The 18,314-nt window shown below is 39.2% G+C and overlaps 1 protein-coding gene across 1 annotated transcript in view; it reads left to right on the top strand.

Annotated features, from left to right (window-relative positions):
* LOC139973495 (laminin subunit alpha-2-like) overlaps positions 1–18,314 on the top strand; it is a 149,907-nt gene that overhangs the window by 47,491 nt on the left and 84,102 nt on the right. Inside the window, exons 3-10 of the mRNA XM_071980226.1 lie at positions 5,989–6,291; positions 9,174–9,296; positions 10,248–10,349; positions 12,900–13,017; positions 13,688–13,897; positions 14,839–14,936; positions 15,129–15,284; positions 16,441–16,581. Of these exons, the coding sequence (XP_071836327.1) occupies positions 5,989–6,291; positions 9,174–9,296; positions 10,248–10,349; positions 12,900–13,017; positions 13,688–13,897; positions 14,839–14,936; positions 15,129–15,284; positions 16,441–16,581 (1,251 nt within the window). The remainder of the gene's footprint in view (positions 1–5,988; positions 6,292–9,173; positions 9,297–10,247; positions 10,350–12,899; positions 13,018–13,687; positions 13,898–14,838; positions 14,937–15,128; positions 15,285–16,440; positions 16,582–18,314) is intronic.

Genomic DNA, 18,314 nt, shown 5'->3' with positions numbered 1-18,314 from the left:
CCCCAAAACCCCTAAAAACACCACACCCCTCCCCTAAACAACACACCCCTACCCAAGCCACAGTACTTAACTTCAATATTGGCAAGTGGTTATGTAGTGTGATACATGAACCAAACAAGGATTGGTATTGACTGGAAAACTGTTAACTGATATTTATTGATGAATATAAGCAACAGATGAGTACCCAGCTTTGCAGAATCTCACTGAGTAAGGGCTACTGTGGAATTATGGTAAGTGGGTAAGTATAAATCATTTGGTATTGCAGGTATAAATCATTCGGAATTGTTGGAAGTTCCTTAGAAAGCAACTAGAAATAAGGTTTGGCCTAGGCCATGTTACCTTTTTATATTCGACATGTGGTATGACCCTTTCAGTTTTGACAACAGACTCGGGAAAATTTGTGTTACCTTAATAGTTACCGCCATTAATTTAGCTAGAAAGTAAACACCATCTCCCTTGCCCCCTCCCCCATTTTGTCTCTCTTACCCCTCCCATACGCAGCTCTCAGTAATTTCACATTTTACCTAATCATATATTAGAATTTGGGACAAAATTTCTTCCAAACCTTAGCACAACTTAAATTACTTACATTTCACGCCACAAAACCTAACATTCCTAATAGACCGTACACTAAAGGAATGGGTTCCACTACATTGAAAACGATTTGAGTGAAGTCTTGTAGGTAGTAGCCCATAGCATGAAAACGGCTTGGCGAAAGTCTACCTAATTTCAAAATGGCGGCGACAGCAACAAAATCGCCGAGTCGAGGTAATCGTTTTGTGACTGGCCGTCTTAGACAACCATTTCACCGAAACTTTACAGCATCATGTAGGAGAGTACAAGATCCACAAATGGGAGAACTTTTTTGCTGTAACTCTCTTTCGTTGGTTCGTTTTGACCTATTTTGTGTCAGTTAGGAATACATGTGTGAGGACGAAGTTGGATTGCAATCGTTGTTTCATAGGTTTTCGTTGATTTTTTCTCGGGTATCTTTGCCCTACCATACATTGGAATTACTTTTAATCCATTCTGTGAGGTTCCGGTAAGTTGTTAACTATCAATGTCTGTAAATTCTGTGAGTGAAATGTAGGACCGACTTTACGTTAAATGCGGGCAAATTCAAATTTAATGATATGCGTGATTGTTGATCATTCTTCGAGGTCACGGGGTCAGACTTCCAACTGTGAGGAAGAAGTAAGTAAATAGTGACAAACAATTCTTGCAGGTGAATCTCAGGGTCGGGGTAATTCTGACAAGTCATGAACTTTCTTCTTTTTTTTTACTTTTTTAACTTTTGTTCGCACTCATCTGTATGTTACATTTGTATAGACTCAGGTTAGTAAAAAATACTCAAAGTTATTACCATAGCAACCATGACTCATCTGAGATAATGAAGGAAGATAGAACCAGAGATGTGCTGTATCAAATGACAAGCAAATCAATCACATTTTAAGGGGAGAAGATTATTCTTGTAAATGTGACATGCTTTATGGTCAATATACAGATTATTTTTTTTCACCTTTAAGGAAACAAACATGGCTTGACCTGGCCTGATGTGCTTGAAGAAGAAAAAGATTTAGAGATCATAATAAAATATATAAAATTTGTAAAAAGGTTTAGGGTTAAGTAGAAACATCCTGATGATTTTTGGTTTATTGCTTGGCTTTATTGATGTAAACTGTGGTTGAACCTCAGAGGTTGCACATCTAGGTACTGTGTTGCGGTTTCAAGAAGATCTCATCAGCTCAGGTGTAATTTATGATTCTCTGATTGCATTTGTGATGCCTGCCTTCTGCAATTTGTGCCTTATCTCAAATCTGAAAGCCACTTCAATGAACACTGCCTTTTGAGTAAATGGATCCTGACTCTGGCCAGGTCACGAAATGACCAGGTTGGCCCCCCCTCCCTGGGGTCGTTGAGGCTTACTTCCCATGTAAGGGGAATTTGGGAGCATCATCCTCTGGGGAAAGAAATGTCTGCTCACTAGAAGAGAATGTGCAAAACTGAATGTTGTGTTATGTGCAGTGCTGCTATTACTGCGTATTACCGTGTCAAATTACGCACATTTAACATACCCGTACTCACAAGGAAGTACAAGGTCTGATCCATGTTTACACTGTATAGGACCCTTTGTGCCCCCTCTGAAGTGTAAACGAGGCAGTGAGGGTGACCCTATCAGTTCCTTGTGGCACAAATTTGTACACTCAAATCACCCAAAATATTAGTCTAGGTATCAGGTTAGATCTATGACTCATAATAACTTCTGTATGTGAACCCTGTGGAGTCAACCTATATACATGCTGCATTGTAATAGTGTTATAAATCCCCTACGCCAGGGTTGTCCAACCTTTTGCAGAGGAGGGCCACATAGAATGATTATGATGAAGGAGGGGGCCGCATGAACCCTACGCTCGATTTTTCGATTTTTTGCCTTAAGCCCAAGGCAACAAAATATGAGCATTGCGCGCGTAGCGCACTGATTTATTTTCCTTCCTGATAAAACAGATGAATAAAGTCTAGCCGCCCCCCCCCCCCCGTCCGCTGAGAGTGTCACACAAACTGACCTGTATGCATTTTTTTTTACCCAGAAGGTTTGATTGATTGCTGATATAGCTTCAAACTGTTATCAATAAATCTGGACACCAGAATTTCGCACCGTAGAGCATCTCTGGCGGGCCGGACGCAACCCTGCGGCGGGCCGGACTGTGGGCCGCGGGCCGTAGGTTGGACAACCCTGCCCTACGCTGACCTGTGATTTAGAGTGAATTACTTCACGCAAATCAAAAAGAACTCCTGACTTGCCAATGTCTTGTCCAGTAGCAAATTTTAACCGATCAGAATCTCTGTAACATTTTCTGAATGGTAACATTTTCTGTCTTGCTCAATCTGTTCAAGGAAATCGATAGCTACAGTAGATTAAGGAGAGGAACAATGCTGTTGAATCCTGCACCCTAAAATGGGTTACCATATAAGCATAGTTCAGTGTGCAAATTGAAAAGGGAAGTCTACTTAAAGGTGTTATGACTTATGAGTGTTCCTCTTTAACCCCCCCCCCAAGTCTGGTCGTAAACGGCCATTGAATGTGAGAAAAGTAAGATCATTGGAAAGATAGCGAAACTCTTTAAAAAATAATTTTCGGTTCAAGCTTAGAATACGAAGAAAGTCTTAGATGTGAAATGTTGAAAAAAAATTAGAAGTTTGTACATGATGAAGCCATAGGAAGTCGAAGATGGTTATCTCTATTCAGCTCATTACTGCAGGGGTAAGAGCGAGAGGAATTGATATGAGGTGGACTACAGGGGGACTATAGGGGGACTACTGGGGACATGTCGATTGTACGCTGAACCACTAGGGAGGGATAGTGTGAGGGTGGTGTGTTGAGTATCGGTTCTTAGTAGGGGACCGTCGTTCGACTGGACTCTTTCCCTGTTCTTTCATTCACTGTTGAATTCGAAAGATACACAGGACTTTTACAGAGCTTCTGTTAAGTGACTTGTCAAAACGAATAACACCAGGCTCCTTGGAGCAAGAGAGTATCATATTCATGTTTGTGTGGGCAAATGCCTTCTGTCAGGAATACAAGTCTTAACAGGTGCATTGTTAGATAAGCGTCAGCTCTTCTTTCCATTTTATTAAAAGTTTCAGAATTTCAATCAACTTTTATCTACATATGTGGCCATTTGGGGACTAGTTTTAGCTGTATTGAGATATTTATCTTCTGTAAGATAAAGTTGAAATCTAACATGTTTATGATCAGTTTAGCTTGTTAAATGAAAGTTTATATGGCCACAGGAGATGTACAGAAATATAAAAACAAATATCAGTATTGTACGCACCCAAATATGCTATTAAAGGTAAAATTACACAAAAGAAACCCCACAAAAAATTAAGGTAAATTGGTTCAGACCTCAACAACCCACACTCACATCAGTTTTCTTCATTGAGTTAATGTTTTTTTGCCTAATTTTGCATCTTTACCACACCTCCCCCACTCCCTCTGGAAATAATTTACATGGCAAAGCATACAGAAAGATGGTTTGGCTTACTTTAAAGCAATTTTGTCAACATCTTTGGTAAATGTTTTGGGCAAAGTTTGCTGATCATGCACTTTTAAATCCCAGAAAGCAGCTTCTTGTCTTTGGTTTAACCAAATGCTGCATGAGCTTCACTCCATTGACATGATTGCATGTCATTTACGCTGAGGTATAATCTTAGATTTGATTTAAGTAAGTCACTACAGGTAGTTTTGTGATTACAATTGGTTCTAAAAGTTTTCATTTCCTAAGACCAGCCCATTCCACTCATTTTATCTGAATATTCAATCATCTCTGGACAGTCATTCACTAAACCATTCCATCTCTTCATTCTACAGTAGTTAAGGCATGCCACTAACCTTCATCTCATGCTCCCCCTCTTGTGACTATATAAACCATTCATGTCCGTTCTTTAATACCCCAACTACACTGCTGTTTCTAGCTCTACTGTCTTATTCCCGTTGTCAGGACAAATCAGTATGATTTAGTTTAAGTTAGTTTAGAGCAGTCCTGGCTGCCTGGGTATATTCTAAGGTCTACTTTACTATGAAAGTTGAATTTATTTGCACTATATTGTCATTAACGTTAATCAAAATCAAAATCAAAATTTGGGGAATTTTCCTTTATTTTGTTTGGACAGTACTTAGTCAAGGTTCATTTAATTTTGATATCCAACGATTTGGGAAATTTTTCCAAATCACTATATCACATTCTATCTTAAGAAAAAGATTAGCTGAAAATTGCATTCTTTTGTTGTCCCTTTTATTTTTGCATTTATTTGTGAACGTATGAACTGCTAGTGAAAAACATTTGCAAGACTATAAAGCTAAAGCTTGCAGTGTTTGGGTTTAATATTTTAATTATTAAAATGTAGTTGCCGTTGCCCAGGTCTTCCAAATTTATATAGCCTTTCCAGTGTGATAAACAGTTGACCCAGCTAGACTTTTGCTTGTACCTTCATGACTTTATAGAACAAGAATTTTAACAAGTCTTTTAGGGACCATAAAATGTCACATTTATTTATCATCTCCATTACCAAGGGAGGTATAGGCCTCATCTGCCCTAACATGGTCAGGGGGTTAGCTACTTAGCTGCTTCTTGAGGTTACTTTATGGGGGAATGAACCTGTAAAATTCCCCAAAGTGGAAAACCACATTATCCCAGGACATTTGATTAAGTTTAGTATTAGGAGTTGTGGTGAGAGGTGAAGACAAGTTCATATTAGAAAATTGGAGGATGTAGACTGCTAGCTTCTAAATGCTGATTTAAACCTCTGTGGGTTTGGTGACAATATGTGTGTTAAGCACAGTCTACTATTGTATGGGAACCCCCTCCCCTTGGAAACCCTTCCCCTCCCCCAGGTGATTTTGTTCTTAGCTTCATAGAACAAAACTCATTCACTCCTTGGAATGGCTGTAGAACAATACTGATCGACTTTTGAGATGAAGAAACAAAGCCCTTTCAACCAGAGAAGTTAGATTTAATAGTACCTATTGTAAATGAAAATTAAGGAAAATTAATTAATTTATTAATTAATTAATTTTATTTAAACTTTATTTAACTGTAAGCCAGAGCGTATATTCCACGAGGTCCTCAGTGACAAAGACAAATAAAAATAAAACTTACAGATAAATAATGTGGACATGAATGCATTAATTGGGTCAAATACAGCCTTGCATTCATTATCTGCGACAAACAAGTTAATGACTAAATAATGGAATCTTGCATTGCATTATGGTACTTACTCAAAGAGGTGATTTCGTGAACAAAACTGTTATAAAAAAAAAACAAGATTGCTAAAGTGCCAAACGATTTCATTGTTGCATTTTTGTCATAGTATGCTGTTGTAATTAAGTCTTCTGTTATGGTGTACGAAGGGTAAGGTAGTTGATAAGAGCCATCCACATGTTGATCCTCAGATCAGTTTTTTTTTTGTATTTCTTCTCTGTACCAGGTCTTCGAAGTTGCGTATGTCATTCTCAAAGCTGCCAACTCTCCACGACCAGGAAACTGGATTCTGGAAAAATCAATCGATGGGGTGACGTTTGAACCTTGGCAATATTACGCAATCTCTCATGCCGAATGCCTTCGAGCTTACGGAAAATTCGGGGCGACCAGGATGGAGAGCTTTAGAGCAGATGACGAAGTGATTTGCACCACGTACTATTCAAACATAGAGCCTCTGAGAGATGGGGAAATCCACACATCGTTGATTAACGGTAGACCTACTGCAATGAACCCCAGTCAATTATTAATGGTAATTATATCAACAACATTATGTATGGTTATGTCATACTGTATTCAATTAAAACCAGAGAACCACAACAACAACAAACTGCAGGGATGTGCTCAGGAATATTTGAGTGCTGTGTAGATTTGTGTGGTGGTGTGATCCATGTCCTGGGGGAAGGGGTCTGAGGGATTGGGTGTCCCCTCCCCTTTGGAAAATATTTGCAAATGAAATATTCGTAGATGGTGAGCCCTATCTTTTTCCTATTCTGGAGCTAAATTCTATGTCAAGTATTCACCCATATTTTGGTGATGGTAAAGTTTGTTTTAAAAGTTTAATCATCAAAAAAGTGTTGTGTGGAAATGTTGAAAATACTGTTTGTGCTGAGAAGCATTAATAACTGCAAGGTGGCGCTGCCCGGCGTAAGCACATCCCTGAAATTAAAACAACAGGGGTGGGGGAGGGGGGCAGGGGCGGGGAAGGCATTGAGGGTATGTTAGTTGCAGCCAGCTATATATTTAAACTTGCATTTATTTGTACAGAGACCAGAGTAAAAAATGTTCTAGCATCTGAACTTGTCTATCTTTAATCTGGACAACAAAATGTATCAAATTAAATTTGGATGAAGGGTATTGAATATTTTCAAAATATTAATAATAATATATGAAATAATTACCACCAACCCCTGCACCCACCCCAAAGAAAACAACACAAGGAAAGTAAAATGAGGCATGGTCTTATGGAATTATTTTCTTCTCCCTTTCCCCTCTCCCCCTCTCCCATGCCAACAGAAAATTTAAAAAATATCTGAACAAGGAAGAAAAAAATATGTCTGTCTTAAGAAATAAACATTTGATTTCATACTGTCTCAGACACTATTACAGTGTGAAATATGACTTAAAGTACAATAGCCTGCTGAACAAGACACAGCTTTATATAGGAAGCAGAAATATTAGAAGGAAATAGTAAAATAGCTTGTAAAAACATCTCGTTTGAGGATTGTACTAGAGGTAGGAGTGTGTGTGGCCGCTAGGATGCTCTCTCAAGAAACATGGGATGACTTTATTTTGACTTGTCACTTTGTTTTGACAGTTCTTGAGTCCTTTATTGACAATAGCTGCCAGATGTTTTTTGGAAGGGCTGGACTCTCAGATCTAGCAAAGTCAAAAGTTTGCTGAAACTCACATCTTCAGTATTCAGGATATAGTTTAGGACTTGCTCCTCTGTGGCTGCCCGTTAAAATTCCTGCTTCTCTGTTCTTGCTCCTCTGTGACTGCCACTTAAAAGTTCCCCATTTAGACGGACAAGAGTGTACCTTGGCATGACCACTTTCTCAAATACAGCAATGCAACCACGGTGAACAAAGTTGCTTATAATCCCCATCAATTTACCAATTTTCCACCCAGAAATACCAAAATCTAGGGAAGACTCCTTTCAACAACACTGCAAAGCTTCACATTTGGAATATAGGTCAAGAGAAACTGAAAGGGAAAAGATAGAAATAACAGTTTTATTTAATGCTGCTGTAGAAAAGAGTTTGAACATGGAGGACTTAAAAACTGTCCATCTACTTTTGGGACGGTTGGTGGAAATTCGAAGTGAGAGAGACTATATATAAATGACAGAAAACTGCTAGATATGCTAAACATTATCATGAAGTTTACAAAACTTACAATATTACTTTTTTTTATTAAGATTACTTTTCAGTATTTCTTTGATTCTTTCAATTTTTACTTTCCATGACCTTCATTAGGTTTTGTTATAATCTCCATGTTCTCATTTTTTCGTTGGTCACATTTAACTTGAGCAAGGCAGTAATCACTGACGTTTGTTACCATAGCGATGCTTCTTTCCTGCTTCACTTTTATACTCCCTTTGAAGTACATGATGGGATTGGTCACAGTGCTGCCTTAAGATAATATTTTATTGTGCTACTTGTTTTGTTATCAAAAATTTGCCACTAAATCTGCACATTGTGGGTGGTTTTGGTTACATAGCCATTGCTGGTTTGTTTTTTATGAACCCTTGAATTATTACCGCATGATATAAATGATACCACTTGACTGTTTAATAATTTGTTGCCTCTCACAATCCCTAAAAATCTCAGATTTTTGATGTCACTGGGATTTGCCAGATTGGTGGTCACCTGGTAACTATTAACCCATTTTGTGACGATTACCAGCTAGTCTATATATTTACACGAAAATAGGAAAAGGCAATTCACAACCGTAAATCTGTCTCCACAGTTTTATTTCGATTCCGTTCTTTTTTTTTTCACCTCTCCTCGGAAATACCTGAACGTATCTCAAACATTTCCTGTCTGCCAGTGACAGTCGATCTGTTCAAACAATTTGTAATCTTTCTCTATAAAGCATCTTGTCCTAATGAGGCAATTATAACTGTATCACATGTGACCAGTTGGGGGGGGGGGGTTACTCTGTTTGGAATATATGGGCAACATTAAGGTTTGCTGTTGCAAGGTCTCAGCATGGTGAAACAGCAAGTTAGGAGTAGTATTTCACAGTCAGCACTGTTGCCTCTAGATGCAGGTGTGAAGGTAGTAGAGGTGCTCAGAGAACACCGACCCAGTCTTTTTACCTTCGAGGGGGACTAGCTTGCTCTGGTCACTAAATTTCTCTGAAATATCCGTATTAAAACAGATCTCTGGATTTTGAAGGCCCCTCCCTTGTAGACTCGGTGTCTTTAGTCGGTGCAAAGATTTTCAGGGATGTGATGGTATTTATGCCCAATCTGCTGTCCCAGTTTCATAATTACAAAGTTGGCATCTATTCTAATGGTTACTTCATAATTATGATATATTTGGGTGCAACTACTGACCTAATTGCTTGGAAAACTTTAAGTCAATGAGCACTTACCCCTCCAAATTATAACTTTTTCTTTTCTTACAGGAATTCATGTCGGCAAGATTCATCCGGTTTCGATTTCAAAGGATCCGGACATTGAATGCTGATTTGATGTCACCTCGCTACAACACACCAGAGGAAACCACAGATACTATTGTGTCCAGACGGGTAAAGTGCTGGCTATTCACGCTACTATACTTAACTCTACAGTCGTGGCTCTAGGTTTGAATAGCCTCTTAAGACCCATAGTTTTATGACGTAACCTAACACAATGAACGAATTATGAATGCCCTCAATTGCTAATTTCTGTCCACGACCGGTGTTTGGTTTAGTTCACATGCATAATTATATCCCCCTGATTGGTTCTGGGTTATTGAAAGTGGACAGAGGCGGTTTTAACCACCGCACACTGCCGATTGCAGTTCGGCAAAATGTTTCATATTGAGTTCCCAGGATCGAAGCCGACGAGACTTAAAGTTGGCAAAACCTTGATTAATCGTTGTCTTAAGCACATGCATACTGCCTAACTAACAACAATTTTTGGGTCGGGTTAGGTCGGGTCGTAACCAGTCGGACTGTGCTTGACCCTGATCTATTCAGATACCCACCATATGGTAGCAGAGGTGAAGCTTGTAATAGTTAAAGCAGTAGGATGAAATTGAAGCAGCTTTAAGTATGATACAAAACTTCCACAACAATGTTAGCTATTAATTTGACAAGTCAAGTATCATTTTGGAAAATGACGTCTGTTCTTTCATTTGATTGAAGTTGCAATTAATCATCTTTTAATTACTGTAAATTAATTGAGCAGTAGGGAGGGGACATGGGGGTGCTGGGGTTTACACCCAAATATTTACCTCAATTAATAACTAATGAAAAAAAAAATATTTTAAGAGTTGCATTTGTGGTGTAATATACATCAGACAGCAGCGGTTGATGTCTAAAATTTTTAAATTTTTTTTGGAGGGGGGGGGAAGGGGGGCAGGTAAAAGGATGCTTCTAGATTTTCATTCATAAAGATTGTTCAATGATACAATGGTCACACCTACTATGGTGCATATTCTGGATCTGCAAGTATACCTATTTTTGAGAGATATGTTTTTTTACTTGTCATTTCAGTACTTTTACTCCATCAAAGATATTTCTGTAGGCGGTCATTGTATATGTAACGGTCATGCACTAGAATGTGTCGCCCATTCGTCTTCATCTGCACACCCACAGGTAAGTTTTGCTTAGAATTGGTGGACTTCCATCTCTTCATCTTAACTCTCTTTTTTTTTTGTCTGTCAATCTCTTAAATTGTTAGTCAGTCGTGCCTCAGCCAGCCAATGATGTTGTTGAAAGCAGTTTATTTGATCTTTGTAACTTGAAAATAGTTTAAAAGTCTGAATTTATCTGTTTGTTATGGCCACACATTTTAACTTACCTCTGAATCTGTTTTTGACCTAAAAGTTTTTGCCCAAAGTTGCTTTTAAAATTTGTATGTATACATGGACCAAAATTGTCTTGGAAATGAGCATCTTCAATAGAATGGAGAGTTCCTTTAATAGGCAACTATCAGTGTTATAGCTAGGAGATTGTGAGTGCTGGTTAAATAAATTTGCGAAGCGTAGCGAGCGAAGCTCTCGCATCTCACGGCCGGGGGTCCAAGGCCCGCCTAAGGGTGATTTTTGCTACTTTTCAGATTTACAATTGGTAAATAACAGAAAAAGGTGACGTTATTATCATGTTTTACGGCAAGGGAAAGATAAATTTGTTACTTTTGTTGTATTTCACAAGCATTTTACTATTTTTTTGTGCCGGCCAGTGGACTGTTTATTCACTTCCAATGCCGGCCGGCAGGCGTGAGTGGCAGTTACCACCGGCCGCCGCCGGCCGGCGTGGCTATAACCCTGGCAACTATATATTCCAGAGAAGAGAGGAATCTGAAACAAGAGCTGCAGAAAAGAACTTTAAAAGAAATGTACTCCTTCTGAATTATAAAGACAATACACACCGGAAAGCAGCCAGCCCACTTATTGCAAAAATAATTGAAAAGAAAACCACAATATTTACTTTGTTCCCCGCTTACCTGTCTCCCCACAACATTAGCACCTCATTCTACCGTGTCTAGTATGCCCTGGTAATCTTTTAACACTGTGCACCCCTCAGTGACCGGTCCTATCCGGTCAATGCCCTTCCTTCACAATATCAGCCTGTTGCAATTCAAGATATATGTAGATAAAGAAGAGGAAAATAAAAATAAAACAGAAAAATTTAAAAAATTAGAATGGTCTATTGATAAAGTCATTTCTAAGCATCATATCTAGAAGAAATTTTATGAAGTCTGGTTCTCTTTGCTAAATATTAAACAAAAAATTCTTTGTACGTCTTTTGCGAAATTTTGCCTAATAGAACATTTTGACTTCTTAACCTCTGTGTAATAAAGTCTGTGTTCTGTTATGGCAAAAAGCAATGTTGTTTTTTTCTGGATATATCTAAAGGGACACCTTTTTAATCAAAATAAACTTTGAAGGTGATAGAAGCAAAAGTCTGCTTTCTCTCCCTCGGAGAACGAGAAACGATTTAGAAAGGTAAGACGACACCTATAAGCTGCTGTCATCTGACAGGTACAGACCTTTTTTGTACTCACAGCAGTCTTTATTACAGCTTTTCAGCTAGTGTTTTAATAATGTCACATTCACACCACCTGTGCATTTGATGAAACTCTCCTCTTCTCCAAACGGTCTTGTTTACGCTGGAACCATTCTCAGGCTCTGTTCACCCAGGGGGACCGACGATGTGTTTAGATTTGGTAATGTGTCTTAGCTTGCTCCAGGCTGATGAAATGTTAGTCTTGTTCAAGTTTTGAAAATAGGTCGTGGGGGGAAATAAAAAATTGGAAAATTTTCAAAATTGAGTGTGTTGTCTGATGGCATTGAGGGGAATAGTGACCAGAGGGAGTAAGACTTTTCACTTTCTAAGTTTTTGAGTTAAAATATTCAATTTCTTTATTAGTTGATATTTCTAATTCATAATTAATTGTAAGGAAGGACTTCGAATATGGTATGCACAAATTGAGATTCCAGCTCTCTGGAAAAGTTACTTACAAAAACAGAACGTGAAAGAATTATCAAGTTAAAAGCTGACATGGAATTGTAACAGAAAAGCTAGTCAGAAAGTATAATCTTTATGTGATGTAAAATCAGCAGTGTGCAAATATTTAGGTCCACAACCAAGGGTATCCCATGAGTACTCTGCCAGGTCCCATCAGACTGAGCTCCCCCCACCCCCCCACCCCTTCTGCCCACAGAGTCTATGCTCAGAATGCATCAAAACTTTTTGGACTAGGGACTCGATCTAAAAAAAGAAACAATGGTGAAATAAGAAAATGCACTTTTGTTGGGCACGCTCCATAAACCACATTCAATTTTCCGACGCCTTGAAAAATCTGTCGACCCACTGAAAAGTTTATGCGACCCACTTTTGGGTCGTACCCCATTGTTTGCAAACTGTTGAATTGTGGATCAAAGTTGCGACGTCAGATCATTGTTGTTCTCCTCATCTGTAATTGAAGCAGTGATGAAGTCACAAACCGTTATCAAAATACCACATGGATACTCAAAATTGCTGTCAGACATTTGTAAGAATTGTTTTGTCTTTTTAAAGAATTTTATGTCTGACTTAACCGGCGATTAGTACGTTTTACACGAATGCAAGGAGAGAGAACATCTGAGTTGAAAATGGGCATTTTGATATTACGACACATTTTAATAAAACTTTATCTCTCAGGTGATGCGTTGTGTCTGTCAGCATAACACTTGTGGTGAGAGCTGTAATGAGTGTTGTCCTGGTTACAATCAGAAAGGGTGGAAGCAGGGTGATCACCAGAGGAGTTTTGCCTGCAAAGGTGAGATTAAATTAATCCCTAGTTTAGTTACATAATCTTCTGTGCTGTGTATCACATCACATATTCCCCTTAGCCTTTATTCATTGAATGCATACTTTTGAAATTATAGTGTTTCTTTCAGTTTCAAACCCCATCTGAGAGTGGACGACATTGCTAACCGAGTCAACACTTTTTTAAATATTAATATGTGGAAGCTCTGAAAGACTTCAAGGGATTGGCCAAGGGCAAAAAATTGTTTAAAATATAGTAATGAACTTTAAATTTTGGTGTAAAATTGTTCTCGAATCTTGATGTTCATGGACTGCTGAGAAATCAAACATTGTTCATCCAAAGTGTGACAAGTGACATATTGGTTGTAACTATGTTTTTTACTGATATAACCCCAAATTTATAAGGTACTGAGTTTTAGAGATGTGACCCTGAATTTATCATGCCTGGTCTATTAAAATGCAGGAGGAAGGCGGGGGGGGGGGGGGGGGGGATTAGAGGTTTGATATGTATCTATTAGTCTTTTGTTGTCTGATATGTGAAGATGCATTATTCATGTTTAATTAAACTTCTATAGTATATATCAACTTATATAAAGTAGGTTCCTTACAAATTCATGATAAATTCTATACATTTACCGAAGAAGTACCTTCTTTAACTATTTTTTTCCTGTCGACTACAGCTTGTAATTGTCACAATCATGCAGATGATTGCTATTATGACCCAAGGGTGGAAGCGGCCGGACTGAGCCTGGACGCTGAGTCTGTATACAGTGGAGGAGGCGTGTGCATCGACTGCAGAGACCAAACTACAGGCATCAACTGTGAACGCTGTATGGATGGCTATTACAGGCATGAGGGGGTACTTCCAGAATACCCAGTACCCTGTACCGGTAAGCTTAACCTGGTATCGGTGTTGTATCGAGTGCTTGACTCAAGTTACTTTAAGGTGCGTCACTCAAGCAAGTCTGCACAAGATTTTTTCCATAGAGATAGTACAGTGAATCAAGTCTGGAAAATGGTAATGATTTGACTCTACTTTACATTGAAAGACTTACAAGTGTGTTACCAAGTTTTCCTTTCGTGAGTTGTTAAACAAGGGTTAAACACTTTCAAAATGTGAGTTGTTTACTGGTTAAACACTTTAAAAATGCATGTTTAATTTTTCGTAAGTGGCACTTCTGATCATTAAATTGATAATTGTATTGATAACACACTTAGTCAGTTCACAGAGATCCTTGTATACCACCACCCCCCCCCCCCCCCCTCCCACAACACACACACACAGACTACACTGCTCTGGAAAATTCCTGGTTGGTTATATCCAAAAACCTTCCCTGTGGGAAAAGTTTTCCACCTAAAAGAAAATTTGAACTGTTGCAGGAAATGACTCTATCCCTGTGTAAGTCTCAAATTTCTTTTCAAAGCACATCGTAAAAAAAGATTTAAAATTATCACATTTTCCAGTCAGGTTCGACTATTAATACCTGGCCGGGTCATAGTGAGGTGGGTTTTTCATCCAAGAGCAATCTACGATTTTCCCATCTGAAATGACTTTCTAACTTGAAAAGATTTCAAAATTTGAGATAAAATGTTGAATTGGAAGCCACACGATGTGTAAGTTGTAATCCATAAACCCCTGGGGGTTTCTTCCACATTTGTTGTCGCTTAAGGCGTGGTAAAAATAACTGCTGATTGTTATTCTTATCATTGTTATTAAAAGTGTTATAATGATGTTACTGGAAGCAGTTTTCTTTCATAATAAATGTTCGTATATCATGTGCATTGTTTCATTATTTTTTTAATGTTTTTGTTAACATTTTCTACATCGCAGAGTGCGGATGTGACCCCATAGGAACCATTCCATATACAGTTGATCCATCCTTACCAACCCCTTGCATCAAAGATGATAAACAGATTGACATTGGAGTGGTAAGTAAAGCCGTAACCACTTCTAGTCCCCAAAATCAGTCATGAAATTTTGCTAAAAATGGCTCCTTATGCCCTTACAAACTGTAGTGAGGGAAAGATGTGGAACTGGGGTTTAAATTAACCATTTAAAGAATAATTTAAAAAAATAATTTTCTTCAACTGTGAGAGCCTTGATGTACTTTGCTGTTACAGATGCCTGGAAGCTGTGCCTGTAAAGAGGGATACAGTGGGATGAAGTGCAACCGATGTGCAAGAGGTTACCGTGGTTACCCACATTGCCAGCCGTGTCCTTGTAATGCTGCGGGCAGCGTTAACGAGGATCCATGTGAAGGTCCATGTGTCTGTAAGGTGAGGTCAGAATGTTAATATGTCAGCTTAACCGTCATCACATTTGGATACATTTGCTCTCGTAGATAATAAGTGTTTTCGCACAAGATGACTGTTTGGTGATTCTTTTGGTCATTTGTATCCAGTGGATGGATATGTTCTTGTGAGCGGGGGGGTGGGGGGGGGGTAATTGTGGAGTAATGATGATGTGGATGAGGGTGCAGTATTCACCTTTCTTTATTGTAATTTTACCCTCTTCTCATTTATCCATTTCTTGAATGATCTCTATGTGTATGTAGTAGTAGTATACCAGTGCCTTTCACCTCTTCAAAATGATGTACGATGAATAGACTGACATTTGAACTGTAGATGACTCACTTGTCACTGGGGGGGATAATGGTGATGGTGTATTTACTGATATGTTGCAGCGATAGTGTGTTGATGATAATGCATAGTTACTAAACACATGTCAGTGAGGTGGCATAAATCATGTGACATAGATGAATGTAAAATTTATAGTTCCATGTATTGTATTACTGTGTTAAGGGTGATATGCCAATGATGTGTGGTTAATTGTTGACATGTTGATGGTGACATATCTATGTATCTAATGATGATGATTCATCATCAGGCCCGATAACAGAGTGAGGAGGCGTGGGGGGGGGGGGGGTTGGGGAATGGTACAGCCTTGGATCAGGGGAGAGTAAAGAATATGGTGCCAGTGACATATTTTCTTTGGGGCCAGACGTGGCTCACGATGCCACTATTGCATCGTTGTATTAATAAGGGGTTAATCAACGGTCAACGATCGGGGGATAATGCAAGCGATGCACGAGGGCGGAGCCCGAGTGCATCCAGCGATAGCATTAACACCCGGAGTGCATTAATCATGTGAGTAACCCACGCTAGACCGTTGATTAACCCCGTTCATTCATACACTACCATTTGTGTGGGGGAAAAATCATAAAACAAAACATTTTTGGTTACATATAACCAAAGATTTATTAAAGTGATGCCCCGTAATTTTACCGTGCGTTACTCACAGGATTAACCACGGTCAGCTGACCTGAATGGACCAATAGGATTTAGGAATCTTTACTAAGTATGAATGAATAATCTATCAATGACGATATGTCATTTGCGATGTTGATGATGACCTGGCAATTCTTATCAACAGCCCAATGTCGAGGGGGACTTTTGCGATAGATGCGTGGATGGTACTTTCAATTTGAATGAACGAGACCCACTCGGCTGCACGGCGTGCTTCTGCTTTGGCGTCACCACCCATTGCACCAGTGTACCGTGGCCTATTGAAAAGGTTAGTGGATTTAAGAAGTTTGATGAGCAAATGTAGGAATAATTTACTTGTATAGGTGCTGAATAAACCTGTGAAATATACAGTAGTAAATTAATGTAGGACAGTCTACCATACTCTAAATGAAGGCAGGTATAAGGGATTTGGGGGGGGAGGGGGGTGGGGTGAGAAATTGGAGATTGTCTGGCTTGTAGAGAATGGTGACATGAAGTCTCAGCATGTAGATGTGTAAACTTCAAAATGAAAAATATCCATGTGTGGTTTTTATAATTTTACAATTATAGAATAGTATAATTGAAACAAGAACACTTGTTGTAATTAAAGGTACTTGTAATGTCAGATTTATAGTGACAGTTCATTCATTACAATTTTTAATATGCGATGATTTCCTTCAGTAAGTACTGCCATTTGTCATTTTTAATGCTTCAGAGTAATCCTTCTAGCGCTCAAAAAGTATCCTCAGGTCATCATTGCTTATAATTTTCAGATTTTGATCATAACAGCTTCCATCCTGATAAGTGAAAAGAAAATGAAAGCTAGGATTGGGAACACCTATTATTATTAAACAGTTCCAGGACCCTTTACACAGGTCACGTTTACTTTAAAAAACAATGGACTTTCGTAATGTTGCTTCAGCCGCAGTGTCATATTTATATTTAAAGACAATGGACTTTAGTAAAGTTGCTGTTGTGATGTTGCTGATGTGTCTGACTGGGGAAATAACAAAACAAAAAAAAAGGTTAATTTCAAATCCTGTGTTGCCATGGTAAGAAGGATGTGACGGCAGATTGTGTACCTTTGCTTATCTGTTAGAATTATCTTGTATGTTCCGTACATTGTGTTTATCCGAATAAAATGGATAAATGGGGAGCTCTGCAGCATTTGAATAGAGGGCGCTGTTGTGTAAGGTCTTCACTGGGCAATATCTGCGGCTGTTTGTCCCAATGTGTGTGACTGGTTACAGATCTCCAGATCACAATAAGATGTAAGTGTGAAAGCACTCTGGAGCTTGCAAACACTCCCGATGAACTTGTATACAGATAATATGCTGGATAGTTGACTAGTTCAAGGTTTCACTTCTGCAGTTTTGCCAAACAGAAAGCATGTTTCATGAAAACACCAGTCGATGTGGTTAAAACAGTTTGACTCACTCAGTTACAAAGGAACTTGTAAGTAAATACTTCTAATGATCACCTTACAGTACCACCATGGTGGTCTCGATACTGCCGGTGACTCTTGATACTGCCTGTGACTCTTGATACTGCCGGTGACTCTCGATACTGCGGGTGACTCTCGATACTGCGGGTGACTCTCGATACTGCCGGTGACTCTTGATACAGCTGGTGACTCTCGATACCCCCGGTGATTCTCGACACTGCCGGTGACTCTCGATGCTGCCGGTGACTCTCATGTGCCGTGGCTCTTGATACTGCCGGTGGCTCTTGATACTGCCGGTGGCTCTCGATACTGCCGGTGGCTCTCGATACTGCCGGTGGCTCTCAATGCTGCCGGTGACTCTTGATGCTGCCGGTGACTCTTGATACTGCCGGTGACTCTCGATACTGCCGGTGACTCTCGATACTGCCGGTGACTCTCGATAATGCCGGTGACTCTCGATACTGCTGGTGAATCTTGATACTGCTGGTGAATCTTGATACTGCCGGTGAATCTTGATACTGCCGGTGACTCTTGATACTGCCGGTGATTCTCGATACTGCCGGTGGCTCTCAATGCCG

This window comes from Apostichopus japonicus, chromosome 9 (assembly GCF_037975245.1).
Source record: "Apostichopus japonicus isolate 1M-3 chromosome 9, ASM3797524v1, whole genome shotgun sequence".
Classification (NCBI taxonomy): Eukaryota; Metazoa; Echinodermata; class Holothuroidea; order Aspidochirotida; family Stichopodidae; genus Apostichopus; species Apostichopus japonicus.
Note: the sequence above shows the minus strand (reverse complement) of the source record. Positions and strands in the feature narration are given on the sequence as shown.